We start from the raw sequence: 22,034 nt of genomic DNA on the forward strand, positions 1-22,034 counted from the left end.
TCATCATTGAATTCCACCCCAGCTCCATCTTTATTGGATTTATTGCCTCTCCACCATGCACAGGCTTACAAGGCGGCCCTCGTTCTGACTTTGACATGGCCTATGAGCGTGGCCGGATATCTGTTTCCCTTCAAGAAGAGGCATCTGGAGGACCTCAGACAGCATCTGCTAGGGTGAGGCCCTCTCTTTTCTCTCATCTCACCACCCCCCCCCTTTTCAGACCTCTGGTCTTGGTGAGTCACTTGAAAAGGTCAATTGGGAGGTCCACAGGAAGTCACACACCCCTGCCTCACACAGACCCCCACTCAGGAGCTCCGGGAGCAGCCAGCAGGTGCCTGTGAATACAGCTATTGTGAAGATGAGTCAGCCACAGGTGGCTGTCCCTTCGGGCCCTACCAGGGCCGCCAGACAAGCAGCATCTTTGAGGCTGCGAAGAGAGAGCTAGCCAAGCTAATGCGGATTGAGGTGGGCAGACGGCGGAGGGAGGCAAGGGAGGAAGGAGGCAGGTTAAAGGCCTGGCTGGGTCCATCTCAACTCCCCTCCCTTCCCAGGACCCCTCTCTACTGAACAGCAGAGTCTTGCTCCATCATGCCAAAGCTGGCACCATCATAGCCCGCCAGGGGGACCAGGTAAGACTAACTTTTGACCTGTGGTACTAGCTCTCTTCCTCTGACCTCTGATCCCTGACCTTTAAGTAGTGATTGCTGCTCTTCTTCTCTGGGAGTCAACTTCTTATACCTGAAGTTTTTAGCCTCTTATGCTGGGAGGTTGTGTTGTGCTGTTCTGAGACCGTATCTCACTGTGTAGCCGTGGCTGTCCTGGATCTCTGTGGAGACCAGACTAGCCTCAAACTCACAGAGATCTACCTCTGTCCCCTGACTGCTGAGATTTAAGGTGTGTGTCATCATGTATGACCTGTCCTTGGGTTGTATGGTCTTCACCCTCTACTTTCACCTCAAGTCCCATTGATCTACCAAACCTTCACCCTTAGTCTCTGAACTTTTCCTCCTGGAATTCCCAACCTCTAGCTCTCTCCTCTTGTGGCCTCCTTGATTCTGTGATATACCTCCATGTTCTGGCCTCCTTCCAGCCTTGATGCCTTCCTGATAGGATAGGTGCTCAAGAAATAGGCAGGAATAGGGCTGGGGATAGGACTCACATTGGTAGAGTGTTCTCATAGCATGCATGAAGTTTGGGTTTCACCCCAGCACGACATATACTGGTGTAAACAGACATGCTTGTCATTCTGCTACTCTGGGAGGTAGAGGCAGGAGAATCAGAAGTTCAGGGTCGTCCTCAACTATGTAATGAGTCCAAACTTAGTCTGAGCTACATAAGACCTGGTCTCTAAAAACCAAGAAATATATATGTATATGTATATGTATATTTATATAAAAATAGAAATTAGTTGTGTATGTGTTTGTATGTGTGTAAAATTGATCCAGAGACTATATATTCTCACCCGTGTTGAAAAGGATGCAGAGGAAGAGTTCAGTCATCAATTGTGTCTGCTGTGGTTGTGGTAGTTGGCATGGAGTTAGGTTGGTCTTTCATTCTTCTTCATAATTATTACTACTACTTATAGTCATTTTGGCACTGGGGATGGAGCCCAGCACTTTACAATGCTAGGCAAGTGCTTTGCCACTGAGCAACACCCCAACTCTGTCTGCATTGCGTCTGTTACCTCCATCCATTCACATGCTTGTGGAGTGGCTTCTGTGCAAGCCTGGGGCGCCATTTTAGACCCTCCTGATTGACAGCATCTCCCCTTCCCTCTGTCCTCTGTGTGGGGAGTCTGAGGCCCACCAAGGGAAGAAGCTGTGAGACTAGGATCTTATATTCAGATGTGGAGATGAGAATCTAGGGTGAATGGTTGAGACTTGAAATCTACTTTCCTTTTGTGTTTGTTTGTTTGTGTCTATAAACATGTGCATACTTTTTTCATTTGTGTGGATGCATGTATGAATACATGCATGTACACATGGATACATGAATTTACAGGTTCATGGTTGACGTCAGGAATTATCTTCCATCAACATCTTTCATCTCAATCTAGAGTTTACCAATACACTGAGTCTCTGGCTAGCTTGTGCTGGGGATCCAGCCTCCTCCTGAGACTGGAATTATAGGTGGTCTGCCATACCATAACCTAACATTTATGTAGATTCTGGGGATCTGAACTGTCACACTTTAGCAGCAAGTATTTTAACAGCTGAGCCAGTTCCCAATTCCTGAGTTGAAATACACTTTGTCTTCAATTCCTTGTGTAACTCTAGGCAAAGACCCTAGAAAGTCCTCAGCTTCCTCAGTCCATGGGCGTGGAGATAATAAGCAGAACCCATCAGCTCCTTGCATCAATCCAAAGGCCATGGCCCAGGAAAAGCTTTGCAGAGGCTTGTAGCTCAGCGCGTCTCTCAAGCCAGCTATGCGATAGAGGCACTGAGAACCTGGAATGGAGGTGGGGGTTCAGGTGGAGTGTTCTGTCATGTGATAGGGGATGTTCTGCTATCCCCTTCATAGCAGGTGCAGGCTCCTTTCAGAAGAGGAAGTCAGATGAGGCTGATGTCAATCTAATGTGGCCCCAGGTGGATGAGTTGAGGAAGTTCAGTCACACAACCCTCCCCACCCCCCAACCAGTGCTTATTAAAAAAAAAAAAGTTAAGTGTGTGGGGGCCAGGTGGTGGTGGCATACGCCTTTAATCCTAGCACTTGGGAGGCAGAGGCAGGCAGATTTCAGTGAGTTCGAAGCCAGCCTGGTCTACAAAGCAAGTTCTAGGACAGCCAGGACTGTCCATACAGAAACCCTATCTCAAGAAAACAAAACAAACAAACAAACAAACAAAAAACCAAAAGAAGAAGAAAAGAAAAGTGTGTGTATGTGTGTGTGTGTGTGTGTGTGTGTGTGTGTGTGTGTGTGATGGATATGTAACTCAGGGTCTTTGCATATGCTAGGCAAGTGCTCTACCACTAAGCCACCCCTCCCCCACTCCAGCATTTTAAAAATAGGTATATTGATTTTAACTGGGTGTTAGTGGCACACACCTTTAGTTCAGCACTTGGGAGGCAAAAGCAGGTGGATTTCTACGAGTGTGAGGCCAGCATGATCTACCTGTCCCACTATGTAGGATTTCTATTGCTGTGAAGAGACACCATGACCACAGCAACTCTTAGAAAGGAAACGGTGGCTTATAGCTTCACAGGTTTGGTCCATTATCATTATGGCAGCATGCAGGCAGACATGGTGATGGAGAAGGAGCTGAGAGTTCTGCATCTTGACCCACAGGCATCAGGAAGTGAACTGTCTTACTGGGCATAACTTAAGCATAGGAGACCCCATAGCCCATCCCTACAGTGACATACTTCCTCCAACAAAGCCACACCTACTCCAGCAAGACCATATCTCCCAATAGTGCCACTCCCTTTGGGGTCCGTTTTCTTTCAAACCACACCACACCCTGTGTCTTTTTTTTTTTTTTACTTTTTAAAATTATATATGTTGGTATTTGCATGTGAGTACAGGTGCCTGTGAAGTCCAGAGGCATCAGATCCCTTGGAGTTGGAGTTATGGGCAGTTGTAGTAGTACACTGGGAAGCAAACATGAGCCCTCTACGATAGCAATATGCATTCTTAGCCACTGAGCCATCTTGCTAGTGGCCCCCACCCACCCAACTGTCACATTTTTGATTGTTATGACTTGGGAAGTGTGTGTATACCCCCTAGACCAGGATACTAGAATCCCCAGGCAGTGCAGGGAGTCATCTAGACTAAAGTATCAATAGTGTCAACACTGAAAAGCCCTGCTGTACCAAGCATCTTCCCAAGTGAGTTTTCTGCACCGTCTCTAAGGCATAGTTAGTATCTATCATGGAAAATTTCAAATCCATAGTGCTCCCAAATCTAAAAGCTTTGTCAGCATATATAAGTATTTTTTTAAATAAAATTTATTTATTATGCATACAATGTATTGCTGCTGGCATCTATGCCTACATTCCAGAAGAAGGCAACAGATCTTACTACAGATGGTTGTGAGCCACCATGTTGTTGCTGGGAATTGAACTCAGGTCCTCTGGAAGAGCAGTCTGGGCTCTTAATTTCTGAGCCATCTCTCCAGCCCAGCATATATAAGTATTGACCTGGGACAGCTTACAGTCAAATAAGAAGCAGTAAAAATAGCGTATGAAATTACCTCTCGGGTGTGGAAGGGTGGCTTAGCTGGTACGGTGTATGCTCTGTAAGCACAAGGACATGTGTGTGATCCCCAGATCCCACATTAGAATGCAGCGTGTAGTGTCGTGGTATTTGTAATCCCAGCACTGGGGAGGTAGAGGTAGGAGAACTGGGAGAGTCCAAGGCCCTCCTCAACTACACAGCAAGTTTGAGGCCAGCTTAGACTATGTAAAACCATGTCTTAAAAAAAACTAAACTAGCTGGTCGCACACCTTTAATCCCAGCACTGGGGAGACAGAGACAGGCAGATCTCTGTGAGCTCGAGGCCAGCCTGGTCTACAGAGTGAGTTTCAGGACAGGCTTCAAAGCTACACAGAAACCCTGTCTCAAAAAAAATTGAAAAAAATAAAAAAAAAAGAACCTAAAAAGAATTGGACTTTGGTTGTGCATGTAAAATGTATATGAGACAAAAGTGACACCTGTTTAGACCTGTATCATTTTGTTATTGTGGGTTTTTTTTTTCATTTTTAAGATACCTCATTTTACTCCTGCAAATATTCCAAAATCCAGGTGGTAGAATTCCAAAAAACCAAACACTTCTAGTCCCAAGCACTATGAATAAGGGATACTCAGCCCATATTATAAGAAAGGATCTGGTGAAACACATTTTGAGAAATTCTCTTTTATCCTTTCTTGGGAATTCTGAGTGAATTCAGTAGCTTGCTCATGGCCCTGAGAATTCCTGCACTAAAATGTTCCTAATCTTCTCACTGTTGGTGGGGAGCTCCTTTAATCCCAGCACTTGCAGGCAGAGGCAGGTGGGTCTTGGTGAGGCTAGCCTGGTCTACAGAGCAAGTTCTAGGATAGCCAGGGCTACACAGAGACAGAGAAACCCTGTCTGGGAAAACTGGCCAAAAAAGAAGTTCCTAATCTAGAGCTGGCAATCATGACAGCTCAGTTGGTAGAAGTACTTGCTATGCAAGCCTAAAATCCAGAGGTCAAATCCCCAGCACCCACATGAAAAGAACAGGATATTGTTAGTTTGTAACCTTTGCAGAGGTAAGGCCAAGACAGGAGGAGACCTGGGACTTGCTGGCCACCCAGTCTAAGCTGAGCAAGCACTGGGTCCCAAGGTTAAACCTTGTCTTAAAAAACAACTGAGCCACTGGGCGGTGGTAGCGCACGCCTTTAATTCCAGCACTCAAATCACAGCAGAAAGATGGACAGCACCTGAGGAACAATATAGTAAGAGATTGCTTGTTCATTCCTGGACGCCCAGACCCAAAACATTGGGTGCCATTCTGTAGTATGAACCTGCTTGTTCATTCCCGGCTGCCCAGACCCTATATAATCACACAGAAACTATATTAATTACAACACTGCTTGGCCAATAGCTTAGGCTTCTTGTTAACTAACTCTTACACCTTAAATTAATCCCATTCCTACTATTTAATATTTTATCATGAGGCTTGTGGTTTACCAGTAAGGTTTTAGGGCGACTGTCTCCTTTGGCAGCTATATGGTGTCTCCATGACTCCACCTTATTTTCTCCTCTATCTCTGCTTGGAATTCCCGCCTTGCTCTGTTCTGCCCTGCCATAGGCCCAAAGCAGATTCTTTATTAACCAATGGTAACAAAACACATTCACAGCATACACATCAGAACAACAACTGAACCTGCCCCTCTGGCTTTCATATGCACACATATACCTGTGTATACACACACACTCCTAATCTAGTAACAAGCAATAGCATGATTTTAATAATGCCTGTATGTAATCCAAACACTATCTGGAAATTGTCTTAGAAGGTCCTAGCACATATGCATGGCATCAGACAGGTTGGTGTGTTGGACAGAGAAAGATCTTCCCATCTCTAGGTGGTTTCAATTCCTCTTTTCTAAAGGGGTGGGGTAGGATGTGTCTAGCTGGTCAGGCTAACCACAAAAGAGAGAGACATCCATTTACTGAGCCTTTGCTATGTCCAGGACCTGTCCTGCTTGCTAGACAGGTGGAAAAAAAAATCTGTATGCCTTTGGTGAGTCAGCAGTTCTGACTGACGTCATCAGAGGAGCATATAAATCCTTGTAAACTCAGAGGGTTAGAGCAACAAAGGTCACATTCTTGACACTACAAAGACTGGCTTAAACAGGGCAGTGCCTCTAAGGACATGATCATCAGCAAAGGAGGAAGGGTGGAGCAATGAGTTGTGTGGAGGAAAGGCCAGTCTAGATAGAGAGCAAGTTGTGCAAAGGGCCTAGGGTGTCACCACCTAGCTTTTGAATGGCCAGGAACATCTTTTTCTTTTTTTACATTTATTTATTTATTTATGTGTGTTTGTATGTGTGTGTGTGCGTGCATGCACGTGTGTACATGAAAGGTGCACATGTGGAGGCCAGAGGACAGCTTGGGAGAGCCCGTTCTTTCCTACACCATACGAGACCTGGAACTGAACTCAAGTTGTCAGGCTTGGCAACAAGTACATTTACAGCTGAGATGTCTTGTCTGCCTGTGTGCTTTTTTTTTTTTTTCCTCTGAGGTCTCAAGTAGCCCAGACTAGCCTGGAATTCACTGTACAGCCCCCTTTGCCTGTGCCTCCTGAGTGCTGACTTCAGCACCACACCTGGATGAAGACCTGTTTGATGCCTAGCACTTGTGTGTTGGGGGGGTGGGGTGTGAAAAAAGACAAATGCTTTAAAATACCTTGGACAGGAACATGCTCTGTGGAGGAAACAAAAGCAGTTGGGGAGCAAATGGAATAGTTACACGGGTGCAAAGGGGGCCTGTTGCTTTAAAGTTCTTTAATCCTCTTTTTTTTTTTTGTATGTGGGTATATATGTGGGCATGCATGCCACAACATACATGTATTCATCAGAGGACAGCCTTTCAAAGTCAATTCTCTCCTTCCATATGTGGGGCCCAGGGATTGAACTTAGATGTTGAGTTTGGGAGCGAGTGTCTTTCCTCTGAGCCAGTACAAATACTCCAAAGAGGATCTTTTCAAGAGGGTCCCATTTTTGAATAGTAGTTCATAAAACATATAGTTTGCCTGTTTTTTAAAAGGTCTTTTTAAAAAAATCTTTTTTTATTTGTTATATATAGTGTTCTGCCTACATATATCCCAGAAGAGGGCACCAGATCTTATTATAGATGGTTGTGAGCCACAATGTGGTTGCTGGGAATTGAACTCAGGACCTTTGGGAGAGCAGGCAGTGCTTTTAACCACTGAGCCATCTCTCCAGCCCAGTGAATATTTGTGATTTGTGTGTGTGTGTGTGTGTGTGTGTGTGTGTGTGTGTGTGTATGTGTGTGTGTGTGTGTGTGTTTTGAGACAGGGTTTCTCTGTGTAACAGCCCTAGCTAGAATTGTAGGTGAGACACTACGCTTGGCTTGCTTGCTTTTTTCTCTTTTTTTTTCTTTTACTTGTGTTATTGAGACAGGATCTCAGTCCAGGGTGGTCCCAGACTTGCTCTGTAGTCAAGGGTGACCTTGAACCCTCCTTCCTCCTGACACACTTCTGCCTCTGCTTCCCTAGTGCGGGGACTGTAGGTGTGCACCACCATGTCTGTGTATATGGCACTGGGAATGAAGCCAGGGCTTCCTGTGTGCTAGTCCCGTCCTTTCTTCTTAACCCAAGCTTTCCTGTGAGGTGCACTACCTGAGTTTAGGGGAGAGGTGCTGCGGTCAGCTCACATCACGGCCCAACCTCTGTCCTAACAGGATGTGAGCCTGCACTTTGTGCTCTGGGGCTGCCTGCACGTGTATCAACGCATGATTGACAAGGCTGAGGAAGTGTGCCTGTTTGTGGCACAGCCAGGAGAGCTGGTAGGGCAGCTGGCTGTGCTCACTGGGGAACCTCTCATCTTCACACTACGTGCCCAGAGAGATTGTACCTTCCTGCGGATCTCCAAATCTGACTTCTATGAGTAAGGCTGGGATTGGGGTGGGTGTGGCACCCAGATGACCGCAGTCCAATTATTTTTTCCAAGGGAGGGGGAGAGACCAGGACAGTACTCTCCTACCCCATTTCTAGAAGGGCAAGAAAGATCCCCTAGAGGGCTGGAGAGATGGCTCAAAGGGTAGGAGCACTAGCTGCTCTTCCAGAGGTCCCGAGTTCAATTCCCAGCATGGTGGCTCACAACCATCTGTAATGTAATGAGACCTGGTGCCTTCCTTGCCAGCAGTACATTGTATGCTTAATAAATAAATCTTTAAAAAAAAAAAAGAAAGAAAGAAAGATCCCCTAGATAGCACCTTCCAACACCACCTAGGGCAGGTTCGAGTCCTTCCGGTTTCACTCCCAAGTCGACACCCATTTTCTTCATTCCTTTTTTTTTTCTAAATATTTTATTTGTTTATTATGTATACAATATTCTGTCTGTGTGTCTGCCTGCAGGCCAGAAGAGGGCATCAGATGTCATTTTAGATGGTTGTGAGCCACCATGTGGTTGCTGGGAATTGAACTCAGGACCTTTGGAAGAGCAGGCAATGCTCTTAATGGCTGAGCCACCTCTCCAGCCCCTTCTTCATTCCTTTTAACGTGTTCCAAGAATGCCTGGTTCCACAATCCCTTCTTTTTGCTTGCAGGATCATGCGTGCACAGCCCAGTGTGGTGCTGAGCGCAGCGCACACGGTGGCTGCGAGGATGTCCCCCTTTGTGCGCCAGATGGACTTTGCCATCGACTGGACCGCCGTGGAGGCCGGCCGTGCACTCTACAGGTACCACCCTGATCCCACCTCACTGTTCAGACCCTACCTACAATCTTCCCTGACTCTCCACTCTTCATCCACCCTAGGCAGGGCGACCGCTCAGATTGCACGTACATTGTACTCAATGGGCGTCTCCGCAGCGTCATCCAACGAGGCAGCGGCAAGAAGGAGCTAGTGGGGGAGTATGGCCGCGGGGATCTCATTGGTGTGGTAAGGGCAGCTCCCATCTCTCTCCTGGCATAGCCAGCCCTTCACCTCCATGCTCATCATCCGGGTAATCTGATGGAAGTGGAGACTGCATGCCCAACTTCAGTCCCGACCCAGGCCGCTTCTCTGGCTCTTCAAAAGCAATGAGTCCTGGTGGGGGAGGAGTCTGGACTCCACCTCAGTATGTCTCTTCAGGTCCCCATTATCACCTGTGGTGAATTCTTATTTTGTATCCCAGGTAGAGGCTCTGACCCGGCAGCCACGAGCCACCACTGTGCATGCTGTGCGAGACACGGAGCTGGCCAAGCTCCCGGAGGGCACCTTAGGCCACATCAAACGTCGGTACCCACAGGTACATCTAGTTGGGGAGGTGGAGGACAGGGAGCGGAGCCTCCCTGTGCCAGGCTGCCCTAATCAGGGTGCAGACCTGGTAACAGGATTTCTAGCCTCCCAGGTGAAGGAAGCTAAGGTGGGGTCCTTCTGTCTCACTGAACACAATTCTCACCCTCCCCCAACCCCCTGCCTCAGGTTGTGACCCGCCTTATTCATCTGCTGAGCCAGAAAATTCTAGGCAATCTGCAGCAGTTGCAAGGACCCTTTCCAGGTGAGTTTGCCAGCCTCGGGGCATAGTGGAGGATTTAGACTGCTATGCCCAGAGCGTTCTATCAAACAGCATGATTGGAAACCACATTTGACTGTAGATCTTGCTGGAGGCAGGATTGAGACCTGTAGTTGTCCCATTGGGGGCTGCCTTTATCACACATGCATCTATATGTAGCCCTTGTTTCCAGGCAGCTTGTTGAATGGCCTAAAGTGTGCTAGTGGGCAGATTCTTTTTTGAATAAGGGCAACACTTTTATTACACTTATTTTTCGTGTGTGTGTGTGTGTGTGTGTGTGTGAACATGTGTGAGGGTCAGAGGAATCAGTTTTCTACCTTCCACTGTATGGGTCCAGGGAATCACCTCAGGCAGTCAGACTTTGAGGCAACCTGCTAGCCATCTCTTAGGTCTTTGGAGTGGTGTCTTCAGCAGGGAGGTTGGTTCCTGGTCCCAACAGAATGCAGTCTGAGCATCTTGGGAAAGAATCAGAATTTAATAACAAGAGAGCCTATGGCCCATGGCACTAGGGCACGTTGATAAATGGCTTTTGAAGTTAAACTGACCTGCTAGGAAGTGTGGTTCTATGTCCTGGAGTGTGGTTTCTGTGAGCCAGAGTAGATCACAGGGCAGTCTGTTTAAGCCATGCCACTGAATGGGCCTGAGGGTCTACATTTTTGCTAACCTTTCCCCTACGTGAACATTGACATTCAGGAAACAAAGGACAAGGTCGTGTAGGTACGAAAGGCATAATTTAAAAAACACACATAAAGATCCCAATGCCAGCAGCTGGTAAGTACTGAGAAGGAAACAGGGCTGCAGGCAGAAAGCGGGAGAGAAAGAAGGGTGGACGGGGGATTTCTGAGGCCTATGGGCTGAACCTTGACAGCTGACCTAGAGCTAGATGTGAGAAAGAGGTAGTTCCACACAAGGTTTGGTGGTTTGGGGTTCCTGTTTGTTTTGTTTGTTTGTTCTGTTTTGAGACAGGGTCTCATGTTGCCTGGACTGGGCTTGAACTCACTATATAGCCAAGGATGACCTTGAATTTATGATGCTCTTGCCGCCACCTCCTGAGTGCTTAGATGACAGACATATGCTCCCACATCTGGTTTATGTGATGTGGCTGGAACTCAAGAGTGTTGCGCATGCTAAGCCAAACACTCCAATTGACCAATAGCCCCAGGTCAGGGTTGCTGCTTTTGAACTACTGCAAGGAATAACTTGAGAGGGAAAGATGGGGTCAGGAGTAAAGGGCCTTGGGAAGTATTTGAACTCATTAAGTTTGTCCTATGGGAGAGAAGAACCAACCAGGAGGTGACGTATGAAGCGGGGCCTGGGCGAGAGCTGAGAGGGACGTCTACATCTAGGCTGTTAGCTGAGAAGCTGGGAAGTGACTGAGTCAGAAGTAGATTCTCGTCTAGCTTGATGTTGGGACACAGTAGCCCAAGTCAGAATGGAATGAATCTGAATGGTTCTAACATTGCATAATGGGTAGCTGGATATAGTAGCACATGTCTGTTATCCCAGCTCTTGGGGTTGGATACAGGAGGCCAGATTTCTGGGTCATTCTCAGCTGCATGAGACCCTGTCTCAGAAAGAAAAATAACAGCAACAACAGAACTGTATAACAGTCTCACTGAGATTAAGATCAAAAGTGAAGGGTGCTGGCCACATCCTAACAAGAAACACCCAAGGATAGAATCGCATGTTGGGTACTACAGCCATGGCCTCAGTATGGCGTTATCATAGCTGAGAGCAGTGAGGGACATAGGGGACAAAGACTGGATATAGAGGAGGAAGTAGAGGAGGTGGAGGGGAGGAAGGAAAGGAGATGGAGAAGGAAGATAAGGTAGGAGGGGTAGAAGAGAGGGTGGAGGATGAAGAGGAAGTAGAGGAGCTGGGGGGTAGAAAAGGAGATGGAGAAGGCAGATAGGTAAAAGGGATAGAAGGTGGTGGGGGAGACATCTACTGCTTCAAACAGAGTTGCTCAGCCAGTTTGCTATTGGTGTTTCAACAGGCTCTGGGCTCAGTGTTCCACAACACTCAGAACTGACCAACCCAGCCAGCAATCTGTCCACTGTAGCCATCCTCCCCGTGTGTGCTGAGGTGCCCATGATGGCCTTTACTCTGGAACTGCAGCATGCCTTGCAAGCTATTGGTGAGTGGGAAGTCTGTCCAGTGTAAACACCCGTCATCCCTAGGAAGTGATGTACCCTGGTTGGTGAGTGGGTGGTAAGAGGGATGAAAGAAGATCCTAAGCCATAGCAATGGGTGACAAGTATCTGTTCTAGGAGAGGCCTCCCAAATGTGAACTAGGTTCCTGATTTCCATTCCTCAACTACCACTAGGTCCCACGCTCCTCCTTAACAGCGACATCATTCGGGCACGCCTGGGAGCTTCAGCACTGGATAGGTGTGTGGGGTCTGGGAAGTGGGGCTGGAAGGGTGGAAGGCATATATTGGCGATTCTTTCTGATTGGGTTGGAATGCTAGGCTTATGAACAAGGTGTCCCATCTGTGGCATCAGTAGGGAGACAATGTGGGCAAATCTCTCTTCATAGCAGGGGTGTCCAACCAGAAACCCAGGGGCCATATACAGTTCTCATAGCTATAGTGTGGCTCAAAGCATACTTAATTATGAGTGGTTTATTATTATCATTATTATTATTTGTAACTTGATTACATAGTTATTGGCATTTTTGTAGATGATGTCACATAGCAAAGTAATGCAAATCAAATATGTGAAAATAAACATATGGATGCCCTTGTAACATCTGAGTCCCGATTTTGACACAACCCCCCCACCCCCATTTTGGCATAAATTTTTATTGCTGGGACCTTGGGTTATCTAACTCTTCCCAGCAGTAGGATTGAGTAGTAGGAACATTGGGAGAGGCTGTGGGTCCCCAGACCAGGTCCAAGATGACACTCACTCATCTCATCCCAGCATTCAGGAATTCCGGCTGTCTGGGTGGCTGGCCCAGCAGGAAGATGCCCATCGCATTGTGCTCTACCAAACTGACACATCACTGACTCCCTGGACCGTGCGTTGCCTACGCCAGGCCGACTGCATCCTCATTGTGGGCCTGGGTGACCAGGAACCCACCGTTGGTCAGGTCTGGCAACTATGTATCGCAATACACACTCCCCGCCCCCCTCCAGTCCTTCCCTCAGGATCCCGTCCCTTTCCCTTCTGTGCCTGTCTAAGTCCGTGTACACTCTCACAGTGTCGTTCTGTGATGGAACTGAGGTTAGAGGATAGAGAAGGAATCCGTGACCTCCACTTGACTCTGTCTTCCACAGCTGGAGCAGATGCTGGAGAACACTGCCGTGCGTGCCTTGAAGCAGTTGGTTTTGCTGCACCGGGAGGAAGGCCCGGGTCCCACGCGCACAGTGGAGTGGCTCAACATGCGCAGCTGGTGCTCAGGGCACCTGCACCTGCGCTGCCCCCGCCGCCTCTTCTCACGTCGAAGCCCAGCTAAACTGGTGAGGGCTGGAACCTGAAAAAGGACTCCATCTTTTACCTAAGGGGTGGGGCTTGGGTGTGGTGTGAATAAGAGCCTTAGGAGGTACACTTTCTTGCAGGTGTAGTTTGGGGGCTACTTCCCTTTCCAGAGGGGCTAGAACTTGAGTAACTGCTCTTCTATCTGGGGTTGAGGTTTGGGCATGGCGTGGAGAGGGCCCTTAATGGTGCGCCCTCTGCTGGTTCGGGTTGAGGTTTGTGGACACAGCCCTTCACCTGTGGACTAACTTGATGTCATGTCCTCTTCTGCTTATGGGTGAAGTTTGGAGATCTCATCTGCCTAAGGTTGAAGTTTAGGGGTACAGCGTGCTTCATAACTGACCAGGGCTCTGGCAGAGTAAGGGACCTAGGAGGCACACCCTCCTCTGTCTAGAAGAAGCAAGACTTAGGGAGCTAAGACAGAGTCTGGACCAAGCGGGGGGATAGATAGCAAAGACCAGCATGTGCCTGAGTGATCCCCTAGACCTGGTCACTATTACCCAACTCTAATGCATCTTTATTCTCTCTTGGATCCCAGCATGAACTGTATGAGAAGGTTTTCTCCAGGCGTGCAGACCGCCACAGCGACTTCTCCCGCTTAGCACGGGTGCTCACAGGAAACACTATTGCCCTGGTGCTGGGTGGAGGCGGAGCCAGGTAAGGGACAGGGTCATATTCAAAAACACAGCTTCCTTATTGGGGAATCCTAAAATGGGTAGAGCTTATTACCTAGGAGAGCCCCCATAGCCTGGTAGCTGGTCATAGTTTTCTTTTCTTTTTTTTCTTTTTTTTTTTTTTTTCTTTTTCGAGACAGGGTTTCTTTGTAGCTTTGGAGCCTGTCCTGAAAATAGCTCTTGTAGACCAGGCTGGCCTCGAACTCACAGAGATCCGTCTGCTTCTGCCTCCCGAGTGCTGGGATTAAAGGCGTGCGCCACCACTGCCCAGCCTGGTCATAGTTTTCTTTGCCAGAAGGGGAAGTGGGAGCAGAATTCCTCGGGACAGGTCCTAGCAGCTCCCCAGTTTGTCACTGGGTTCCCTCCATTCTGCAGAGGCTGCTCACATATTGGGGTGCTGAAGGCATTAGAGGAGGCAGGGGTACCAGTCGACCTTGTGGGTGGCACATCTATCGGCTCATTCATCGGAGCCCTGTATGCAGAGGAACGCAGTGCCAGCCGTACTAAACAACGAGCCCGGGAATGGGCCAAGGTGTGTTTTATGGGTATAAGGAGATGGGGTTTCGGTGCCCCAAGGGCAGGGAGACCTGTGATGATACCATAGCCTGATCTGGTAGTGTGGGCAGGTTCCCGTGCTCTGGAGATTCTGGCTAGATCCTTTCAGAAATATCACTGGGACCTCGGATGACCCTTCTGTGACTTCTTAGCCAATGACTCTAACCCCATACTCCAGGTAGAGCCATCACGGTACCAAGTAACACTCAATCCCTGTGTGTACCTGACAGTTCCTGGAGCAATAATGTCTCTGTGATTCTAAGCAAGTCGTTCTGACCTCTTGATCCCTAGAGCATGACTTCTGTCCTGGAGCCCGTATTGGACCTTACATATCCTGTCACTTCCATGTTTACTGGCTCAGCGTTTAATCGAAGTATCCACCGTGTTTTCCAGGATAAGCAGATTGAGGTAGGTCCATCCCCCACACCTGGCCCTGCGTGTCTCTTCCCATGGGTTTTCTTCTGCTTCTACCTCAGTTTTTGCCCCTTCCTAGGACCTGTGGCTGCCTTACTTCAATGTGACCACAGACATCACTGCCTCGGCCATGCGTGTCCACAAAGATGGTGGGTGCCATCCTGCCTGGCCCTGCTACAACCATGCTGGCCAGCTATGAGTGGGTGGGCTGTAGGGGAGGGGCAGCTGAGCGTCTGGGACGTTGTTAACACAAGTGACCGTCCACCTGGGCCTGTCCACGACCACTAACCATCACCTACTAATGTCCCGAAGGCCCCAGGTATGTCCATTTCCAGGGGTGGGGAGCTGGGAGGTTTGTCGGGCACCTCACCCCCTCCCGCCATCCCCCACAGGCTGCGTGTGGCGTTACGTCCGGGCCAGTGCCTCCTACTGTCCCTACCTGCCCCCGCTGTGCGACCCCAAGGATGGGCACCTGCTGGTGGACGGGTGTTACGTTAACAACGTTCCAGGTCAGCGAGCCCACGGGCTGGCCGGGCCTCCAAGTGTGTCTGAGCGTGTCTGTGCGTGTCTGTGTCTGTGTATCCCACCGGGCAGGCTCCCTGTGGCGGTATGTGCGTGCCAGCATGACGCTCTCAGGCTACCTGCCCCCGCTGTGCGACCCGAAGGATGGGCACCTGCTCATGGACGGTGGCTACATCAACAACCTGCCAGGCAAGTGGCTGCCCACTCACATCTGCATGGACGTTTGTCACCAGGCACATGCCCACGCTGACTCCTGCACATGCAGACTTGAAGGGGCTGATACGTGTGGATGGACAAGCTCAGGAGGACACACACAGCCTGCACAGAGATGCAGACCAACACACATGCGTGCATATACTCATACATCCAAACAGATATGTGAGTGTATGTGGGCAGTAACATGAACATTTAAAAAGTACACACATCAGGCATGTTAGAACACAGCTGTGATCCCAGCACCTGGAAGGTGGAGGCAGGATGATAAGACGTTCAAGCCCACCTAGCAACGGTTACACACTAAGAAGGCAGAGGCAGGTGAATCTCTGAGTTTGAGGCTAGCCTGATCTACAAAGCAAGTTCCAGGAAAACCCTGTCTGGAAAAACAAAAAAAAACAAAAACAAAAACAAAAAAAAAAAAAAAGAAGAAGAAGAAGAAAGAAATTCAAGGCCATCCTTAGCTATATAGTGAATCTGAGGCCATCCTGGGCTACATGAGACCCACTCTCAATATATGCACATACTGTTAAAAGTGGGCTATAGCTCAGTTGGCAGAGAACTTGCCTAGTGTAAGGAAACTCTACATTCTACCTCCTGCTCACACAAACAGGTGTGATACTGCACACCTGTCTTTCCAGGACTCAGGAGCGTCAGGAATCAGGTCATTTTCACCTACAAAGCAAGTTCCAGACAAGCCTGTGTGTAAATAGACAAATGAAGTGCCTCTCCATTGTCAGGTATTACAGTGGACACCGAGAGGTGCACCCATGAGGACCAAGGAGTGGTGCACAGTTACACATGAAAATATGTATAGAATGCACTTCTACAAATGCACACCAGCTCCCACACACGCCTGCTGTCTCGGGTGCTTACATGGGTAGGACACATGCACATATATGAATAAACACATGCTTGAGATATAATTTATCCACTCTGACCAGTATATTCAGTCACACCTGTCTTGCACACTCTATGGAATATGTGTGCATAGACACGCAGATAGAGTAAGGTGCTATGTGACCAAGCAAAAGTTTTTCAGGCCTCAAAATTGATAGGTAGTCAAGGATGATCTTGAACTTCTGATCTTCCTTCCTCTACTTCTGGGCTGCTGGGATGCCAAATGTTACATGGTGCTAGGGATGGAACCCAGGTCTTACTTTGTGCTGTGCAGACACGGTACTAGCCAAGCTACATCGCAGCATGCCCACTGACTTCACAAGGACAGATGGGAGGTGAATGAGTGTGCATCTCTGAAAAACAGCCCGTTCTCTTGCTGGGTGGTGGTTATACACCTCTTTGATCCCAGCACTCAGAAGTCTGAGTAGATCTCTGAGTTCGAGGGCAGCCTGGTCTACAGATTGAGTTCCCAGGACAGCCATGGCTATACAGAGAAATTCTGTCTCGACAAACAAAAACAAAAAAGAATGAATGAAATAAAAATAAAATCACTCTCCAAATGTACACTCCAGTCTCATAGACCAGGAAATGGCCAGCTACAGCACACAATATGCTTCTGGGCCCGCACTTGGCTTTATGAATAAAAGATTTTTTTAAAACTACATATTATTTATTTGTGTGTGAGCATGCACACACATACCACAGCACATGTGGTAGTCAGAGAACAAACTTATAGAAGTTAGTTTTCTCATTCCATTATGTGGGTCCTGGGAGTTGAACTCCGCTCATCATGGTTTAGTAAATGTCCCTACCTGCTGAGCCACTTCACTGGGCCTGCTTGTTGATGTTGTTGTTAAACCTAAACTGCCCTCCAACTTACCGCATAACTGAGAATGATCTTGAACTTGTAGTCTTCCTACATCCACTTTCTAAGTGCTAGGGTTATAGGTAGGAGCCTGACTTAAAATAATGTTTTATTGGGAGAGCCATGGCCCTTGATCTATCTCTTATCTGCAGTTTCTGTCATAGTGCAAGGGTAAAACTCAGGGCAGGACTGAAATCATTTTCTCATGGTCCTGTGCTGTAAGTGTGCTAGACACATAAACACTGCCACAACCCTCACATGGAGTATGTGTTAACAATGGCCAGTGCTGTAAGTGTGCTAGACACACAAACACTGCCACAACCCCTTGCGTGGAACACATGTTAACAGACCTACAGGAGACCAGCACACTTAGATATGCAGACATATATGGGCTGGAAAAATGACTGTTGATGATACAACCATAATTACGTGAACTTCGTCCCAGTACCCATACAAAAGCACTGTGGGGTGGAAGCAGACAGGAGGCTTTCCTAGGACTTGCTCTCTGGCCAGTCTAGTGAAATGAGTGAGTTCCAGGTTCAGTGGGAGACCTTGACTCAAAAAAGAAGACACAGGTCTGGATAGATGGCTTGGCAGTTAGCGTGCACTGTTCCTGCCGAGGACCTGAATTCTGTTCCCAGCACCCACATCCTCATAACTGTCTCTAAGTCCATCTCCAGGGACTTCCATGCCTCCTCTGGCCTCTGGGGGCACTGTACAAAAATACACATAAACACACACAGGCACACACACATCCACACATAAATCTTTTTTAACTTTTTGTTTGTTTGTTTTTGAGACAGGGTTTCTCTGTGTAACAGCCCTGGCTGACCTGGAACTCACTCTGTAGTCCAGGCTGGCCTTGAACTCAGAGATCCACCTGTCTCTGCCTTCCAAGTGCTGGGATTAAAGCCATGCACCCCCACTGCCTGGCCTAATCTTTTTTTATTTTTAAGGTGCCAAGAGGAAGACATTCATTGTTGACCTCCAGCCTGCACACAGCACACACACAGATGGACATTTGCTGACACACATTTACACAGGCCTAGCCAGAGATGCAGGCAATAGACAGACATACTGCTTCCAATAAGTACTCAGGCTAGAGGGACATGAGACGCAGGCATGTGCAGGTGACATGCATACCCAGAAACAAACTCAAAGATAGCTACACAGTTAGGAATTTCCTTGGGCTGAGATTGCCTACAAGACTGTCTCTGGAATACACAGACATGCAGATAGACAGCCACAGACATAACTGCTATACTCACCGAACCATCTTCTCCCCTTGGCTTCATTTGCATAAATGTCCGTGTCATTTGCATGGCACCATCTCATTTGCATGCACCCTCCCACACCCCACCCTAATATTATATTGTGGTATCTGGGGACTGGGTTGGACATCCCTGCCCTGCTGGGCCCCTGTTGGGAGTGGCTGCTGACCTCTTGGCTCTACAGCGGACATCGCCCGCAGCATGGGGGCCAAAACAGTCATTGCCATCGACGTGGGAAGCCAGGATGAGACAGATCTCAGCACCTATGGGGACAGCCTGTCTGGCTGGTGGTTGCTGTGGAAACGGCTAAACCCCTGGGCAGAGAAGGTGAAGGTTCCAGACATGGCTGAGATCCAGTCCCGCCTGGCATACGTGTCGTGTGTGCGGCAGCTGGAAGTCGTCAAGTCCAGCTCCTATTGCGAGTACCTGCGTCCGTCCATCGACTGCTTCAAGACCATGGACTTTGGAAAGTTTGACCAGATCTATGTGAGTAGGGGGGCTGTGGGAAGCTGATCGGCGATTGAACAGTAATGTCTGCAGTAGATGCAATGTGGATATGCCTGTGTGTAGTCTACGTTTGCACTAAATTTGTTATGTGCCAGCTGCACTCCCTGAAGCACTGTGGAGTGGTTTCTAAAGCCATTTCTAATGAGTGGAGAATGAAAGCAATGATCGGTTAGTAATGTCTGCCATGGGTCTGGAGAGAGTAGTATGTAGCAGTATGTTGTATACCACTGACCCTGCAAAACATGTCCTGGCTCGCGTCACTTGAAATTGATCAGTAGTTGCTCCCCAGAGGCCCCATGTTAAAATGTCTGATACCCTTCTGTGATCGTTGGAAGGGTGTACCGTAATGGACTAATGTCTACCGTGGACATGGGACATGACACTATTCACAAATAGACTCCATATTTGCAGACCTTGAAAATAATTTTGCACATTGCCATCTGGTGTGAGTTGATACTTGAAATACCGCATGGAGCTGAGTGGGAAAGACTGTGAAGAGGTTGGCTGGTAATGTCTGACAGGGATACCAACTGGAAATCGATGGGCAGGCATGTGTAATAGACTTAATCCAGATGTCTGCTCTCCCAGAACTCAAGCACGTAAGGCATACTGAAGGAAGCTGTGTGTAGATGCAGAGGCAGGGACTGGTATCAGATATAGTTCCAGTCTCCTTGTGTCTTACAGGATGTGGGTTACCAATATGGGAAGGCTGTGTTTGGAGGCTGGACCCGTGGTGAAGTCATTGAAAAAATGCTCACAGACCGGCGGTCTACAGACCTTAATGAAAGTCGCCGTGCAGATGTAAGCCTTCGATGCTTTTGCTGAGGCCAATCTTATTCAGAGATTCCAGAACCCCAAGCTCCTCTATCCAGTACATCCCTGAGTTTTACTGAGCCCCTCTGGTCTCAGGGACTACCTCCGGGTCCCCTCTGAGCTCTTAAGACCCCTTAGATCACCCCCACTTCCAAAGCCTCACCCACCCCACCCCACAGATACTCGCCTTCCCAAGCTCTGGCTTCACTGACTTGGCTGAAATCGTGTCCCGGATTGAGCCTCCAACAAGCTACGTCTCTGACGGCTGTGCTGATGGTGAGGGGCTGAAGGAACTCTTGAGAGTTGAGGGTGCTGGGCCTGGAGATGGGAAGCATGCATGACCGGAAATACCAGCCTGCAGTCCATGTCTCCTTACCTGTACCCTGCATTTCCCATCCCAGGGGAGGAATCAGATTGCTTGACCGAGTATGAGGAAGATGCAGGACCTGAGTGCTCAAGGGATGAAGGAGGCTCCCCAGAGGGTGCCAGCCCTAGCACCGCCTCAGAGGTGGTAAGTCCAAGGACTCCTGACGTCCCCAGCAGATCGCATGTGCCACTGATTGGAGAGTACTGATGGAAGTCTTGGAGGGTTGTAGTAAGGAGGCCGCTTGTTGGTCCCTGGCCCCCTTAGTCCCGAAATAATCACACAGAAACTATATTAATTAAGTCACTGCTTGACCCATTAGCTCTAGCTTCTTATTGGCTAACTCTTACATATTAATTTAACCCATTTCCATTAATCTGTGTATCACCACGTGGCTGTGGCTTACCGGGTAAAGTTTCAGCACATCTGTCTCAGGCAGAGGCTATATGGCTTCTCTCTGACTCCGCCCTTCTTCCTCCCAACATTCTGTTTAGTTTTCCCCACCTAGCTCTGTTTCCCTATAATTCTGCTGTAGGCCCAAAGCAGTTCCTTTATTAACCAATGGTATTCACCTCATACGGAGGGGAATCCCACATCAGAGGGTGGTGCTGGGTGGCATGAGAGCACAAGTTTGAAGATGCAGGGATTCATGCCTTGGGACTGACAGACTAAACCCACATAGATTTCAGGTCTGTTGCTATGACAAAATACTCTCCAAAGTGTTTACTTATCACACAATTCAAGGTTACATTCAGTCTTTGCAGGGGAGACGAGGAGGCAGGAGCTTGGCAAACTGATGATATTAGGTCTGCAGTCAGAAGACAGCAGTAGGCGAATGCATGCTTACACTCTGCTCACTCTCCCCACTGTATAGCCCTGAGTAGGGAATGGTGCCACCCACAGTAGGCACCTCTTCCCACGACAACTTGGTTTAGACACTTCCTTATTGAGACTCTCCATTCCCAGGGTACTCCAGATTGTGTCAAGTCGACAAATAAAATTAACCATCAGAATGTGTTAGTGTCCCTGGGACAGGCAGTGTGTCGTGATGCACAAACTGGTTGTCTCCGAGGTGACATTTATCAAGCAAAACCCGGGATGAAACTGGTTTTGAGTGGTGATGGTTGGGCAGTTTTGTTTGTGATGATCATGTAGATGCCACAAAGTGGGTGGCATTCACCTGGTCCGGATAACACATGTGTTGCCTGTCCCTACAGGAGGAGGAAAAGTCCATGCTCCGGCAGCGACGCTTCCTGCCTCAGGAGACCCCCAGCTCAGTGGCAGATGCCTGAGGACCTTGACAGGGGACCCCTGTTTCTGGACTGGGATGTGGGTGGGCCTGAGGGGGAGCTCACACCCCTATTCCTGCTGCTATACTGTGACACTCCCTGGGCCCTTCCCCCTTGGCTCCAAGGCCCACACACTGGACTGACTTGCCATCCCGGAAGGGAGGACAGAACTGCACTGATGACCTTTGACCAACTACTTTACCTAACCCCCAATAAACTATTACTCCTTTGGAAGCAGCCGGGGCCTTTCTTTGGGTTTCAGGGGCTCCTCACATTGTTCAGCATGCAGGGTGGAATCTGAAGGCGCCTGTAACTTCTTCCACTGCAGTGGCAACCCACATATGGGCGTGCTGGCTCCAGACAAGACAGTCCCTTCTTGCCTGGCTTGTGGATGCTCCCAGGGTGTCTCAGGTACCCCTTAGTTTCCCTATTGAATTTCCACAGCTGCTAAAGAAGGGGCACAAA

General features: G+C 48.5%; 1 protein-coding gene across 7 annotated transcripts in view; it reads left to right on the forward strand.

Annotated features, from left to right (window-relative positions):
* Positions 1-21,803, forward strand: part of Pnpla6 (patatin like domain 6, lysophospholipase) — a 29,574-nt gene extending 7,771 nt beyond the window's left edge. For 5 of the 7 annotated variants that reach the window (XM_048429039.3, XM_048429040.3, XM_048429041.3 and 2 more), the window contains 22 exons: positions 64-173; positions 298-465; positions 552-629; positions 7,887-8,092; positions 8,754-8,885; positions 8,963-9,086; positions 9,322-9,435; positions 9,612-9,687; positions 11,699-11,839; positions 12,030-12,093; positions 12,628-12,796; positions 12,984-13,166; positions 13,721-13,839; positions 14,232-14,388; positions 14,703-14,819; positions 14,905-14,974; positions 15,420-15,536; positions 18,781-19,082; positions 19,788-19,904; positions 20,096-20,192; positions 20,318-20,427; positions 21,498-21,803. In XM_048429039.3, the coding sequence (XP_048284996.1) occupies positions 64-173; positions 298-465; positions 552-629; positions 7,887-8,092; positions 8,754-8,885; positions 8,963-9,086; positions 9,322-9,435; positions 9,612-9,687; positions 11,699-11,839; positions 12,030-12,093; positions 12,628-12,796; positions 12,984-13,166; positions 13,721-13,839; positions 14,232-14,388; positions 14,703-14,819; positions 14,905-14,974; positions 15,420-15,536; positions 18,781-19,082; positions 19,788-19,904; positions 20,096-20,192; positions 20,318-20,427; positions 21,498-21,572 (2,846 nt within the window). In that variant the 3' untranslated portion in view covers positions 21,573-21,803. Of the gene's footprint in view, positions 1-63; positions 174-297; positions 466-551; positions 630-7,886; positions 8,093-8,753; positions 8,886-8,962; positions 9,087-9,321; positions 9,436-9,611; positions 9,688-11,698; positions 11,840-12,029; positions 12,094-12,627; positions 12,797-12,983; positions 13,167-13,720; positions 13,840-14,231; positions 14,389-14,702; positions 14,820-14,904; positions 14,975-15,217; positions 15,335-15,419; positions 15,537-18,780; positions 19,083-19,787; positions 19,905-20,095; positions 20,193-20,317; positions 20,428-21,497 lie in introns of all 7 variants that reach the window. The other 2 variants (XM_048429045.3, XM_048429038.3) reach the window with 1 other exon arrangement.
* Positions 21,804-22,034: the final 231 nt, after the last annotated feature.

Source organism: Myodes glareolus, chromosome 2, assembly GCF_982192425.1.
Source record: "Myodes glareolus chromosome 2, mMyoGla1.1, whole genome shotgun sequence".
In the NCBI taxonomy this organism is placed as follows: Eukaryota; Metazoa; Chordata; class Mammalia; order Rodentia; family Cricetidae; genus Myodes; species Myodes glareolus.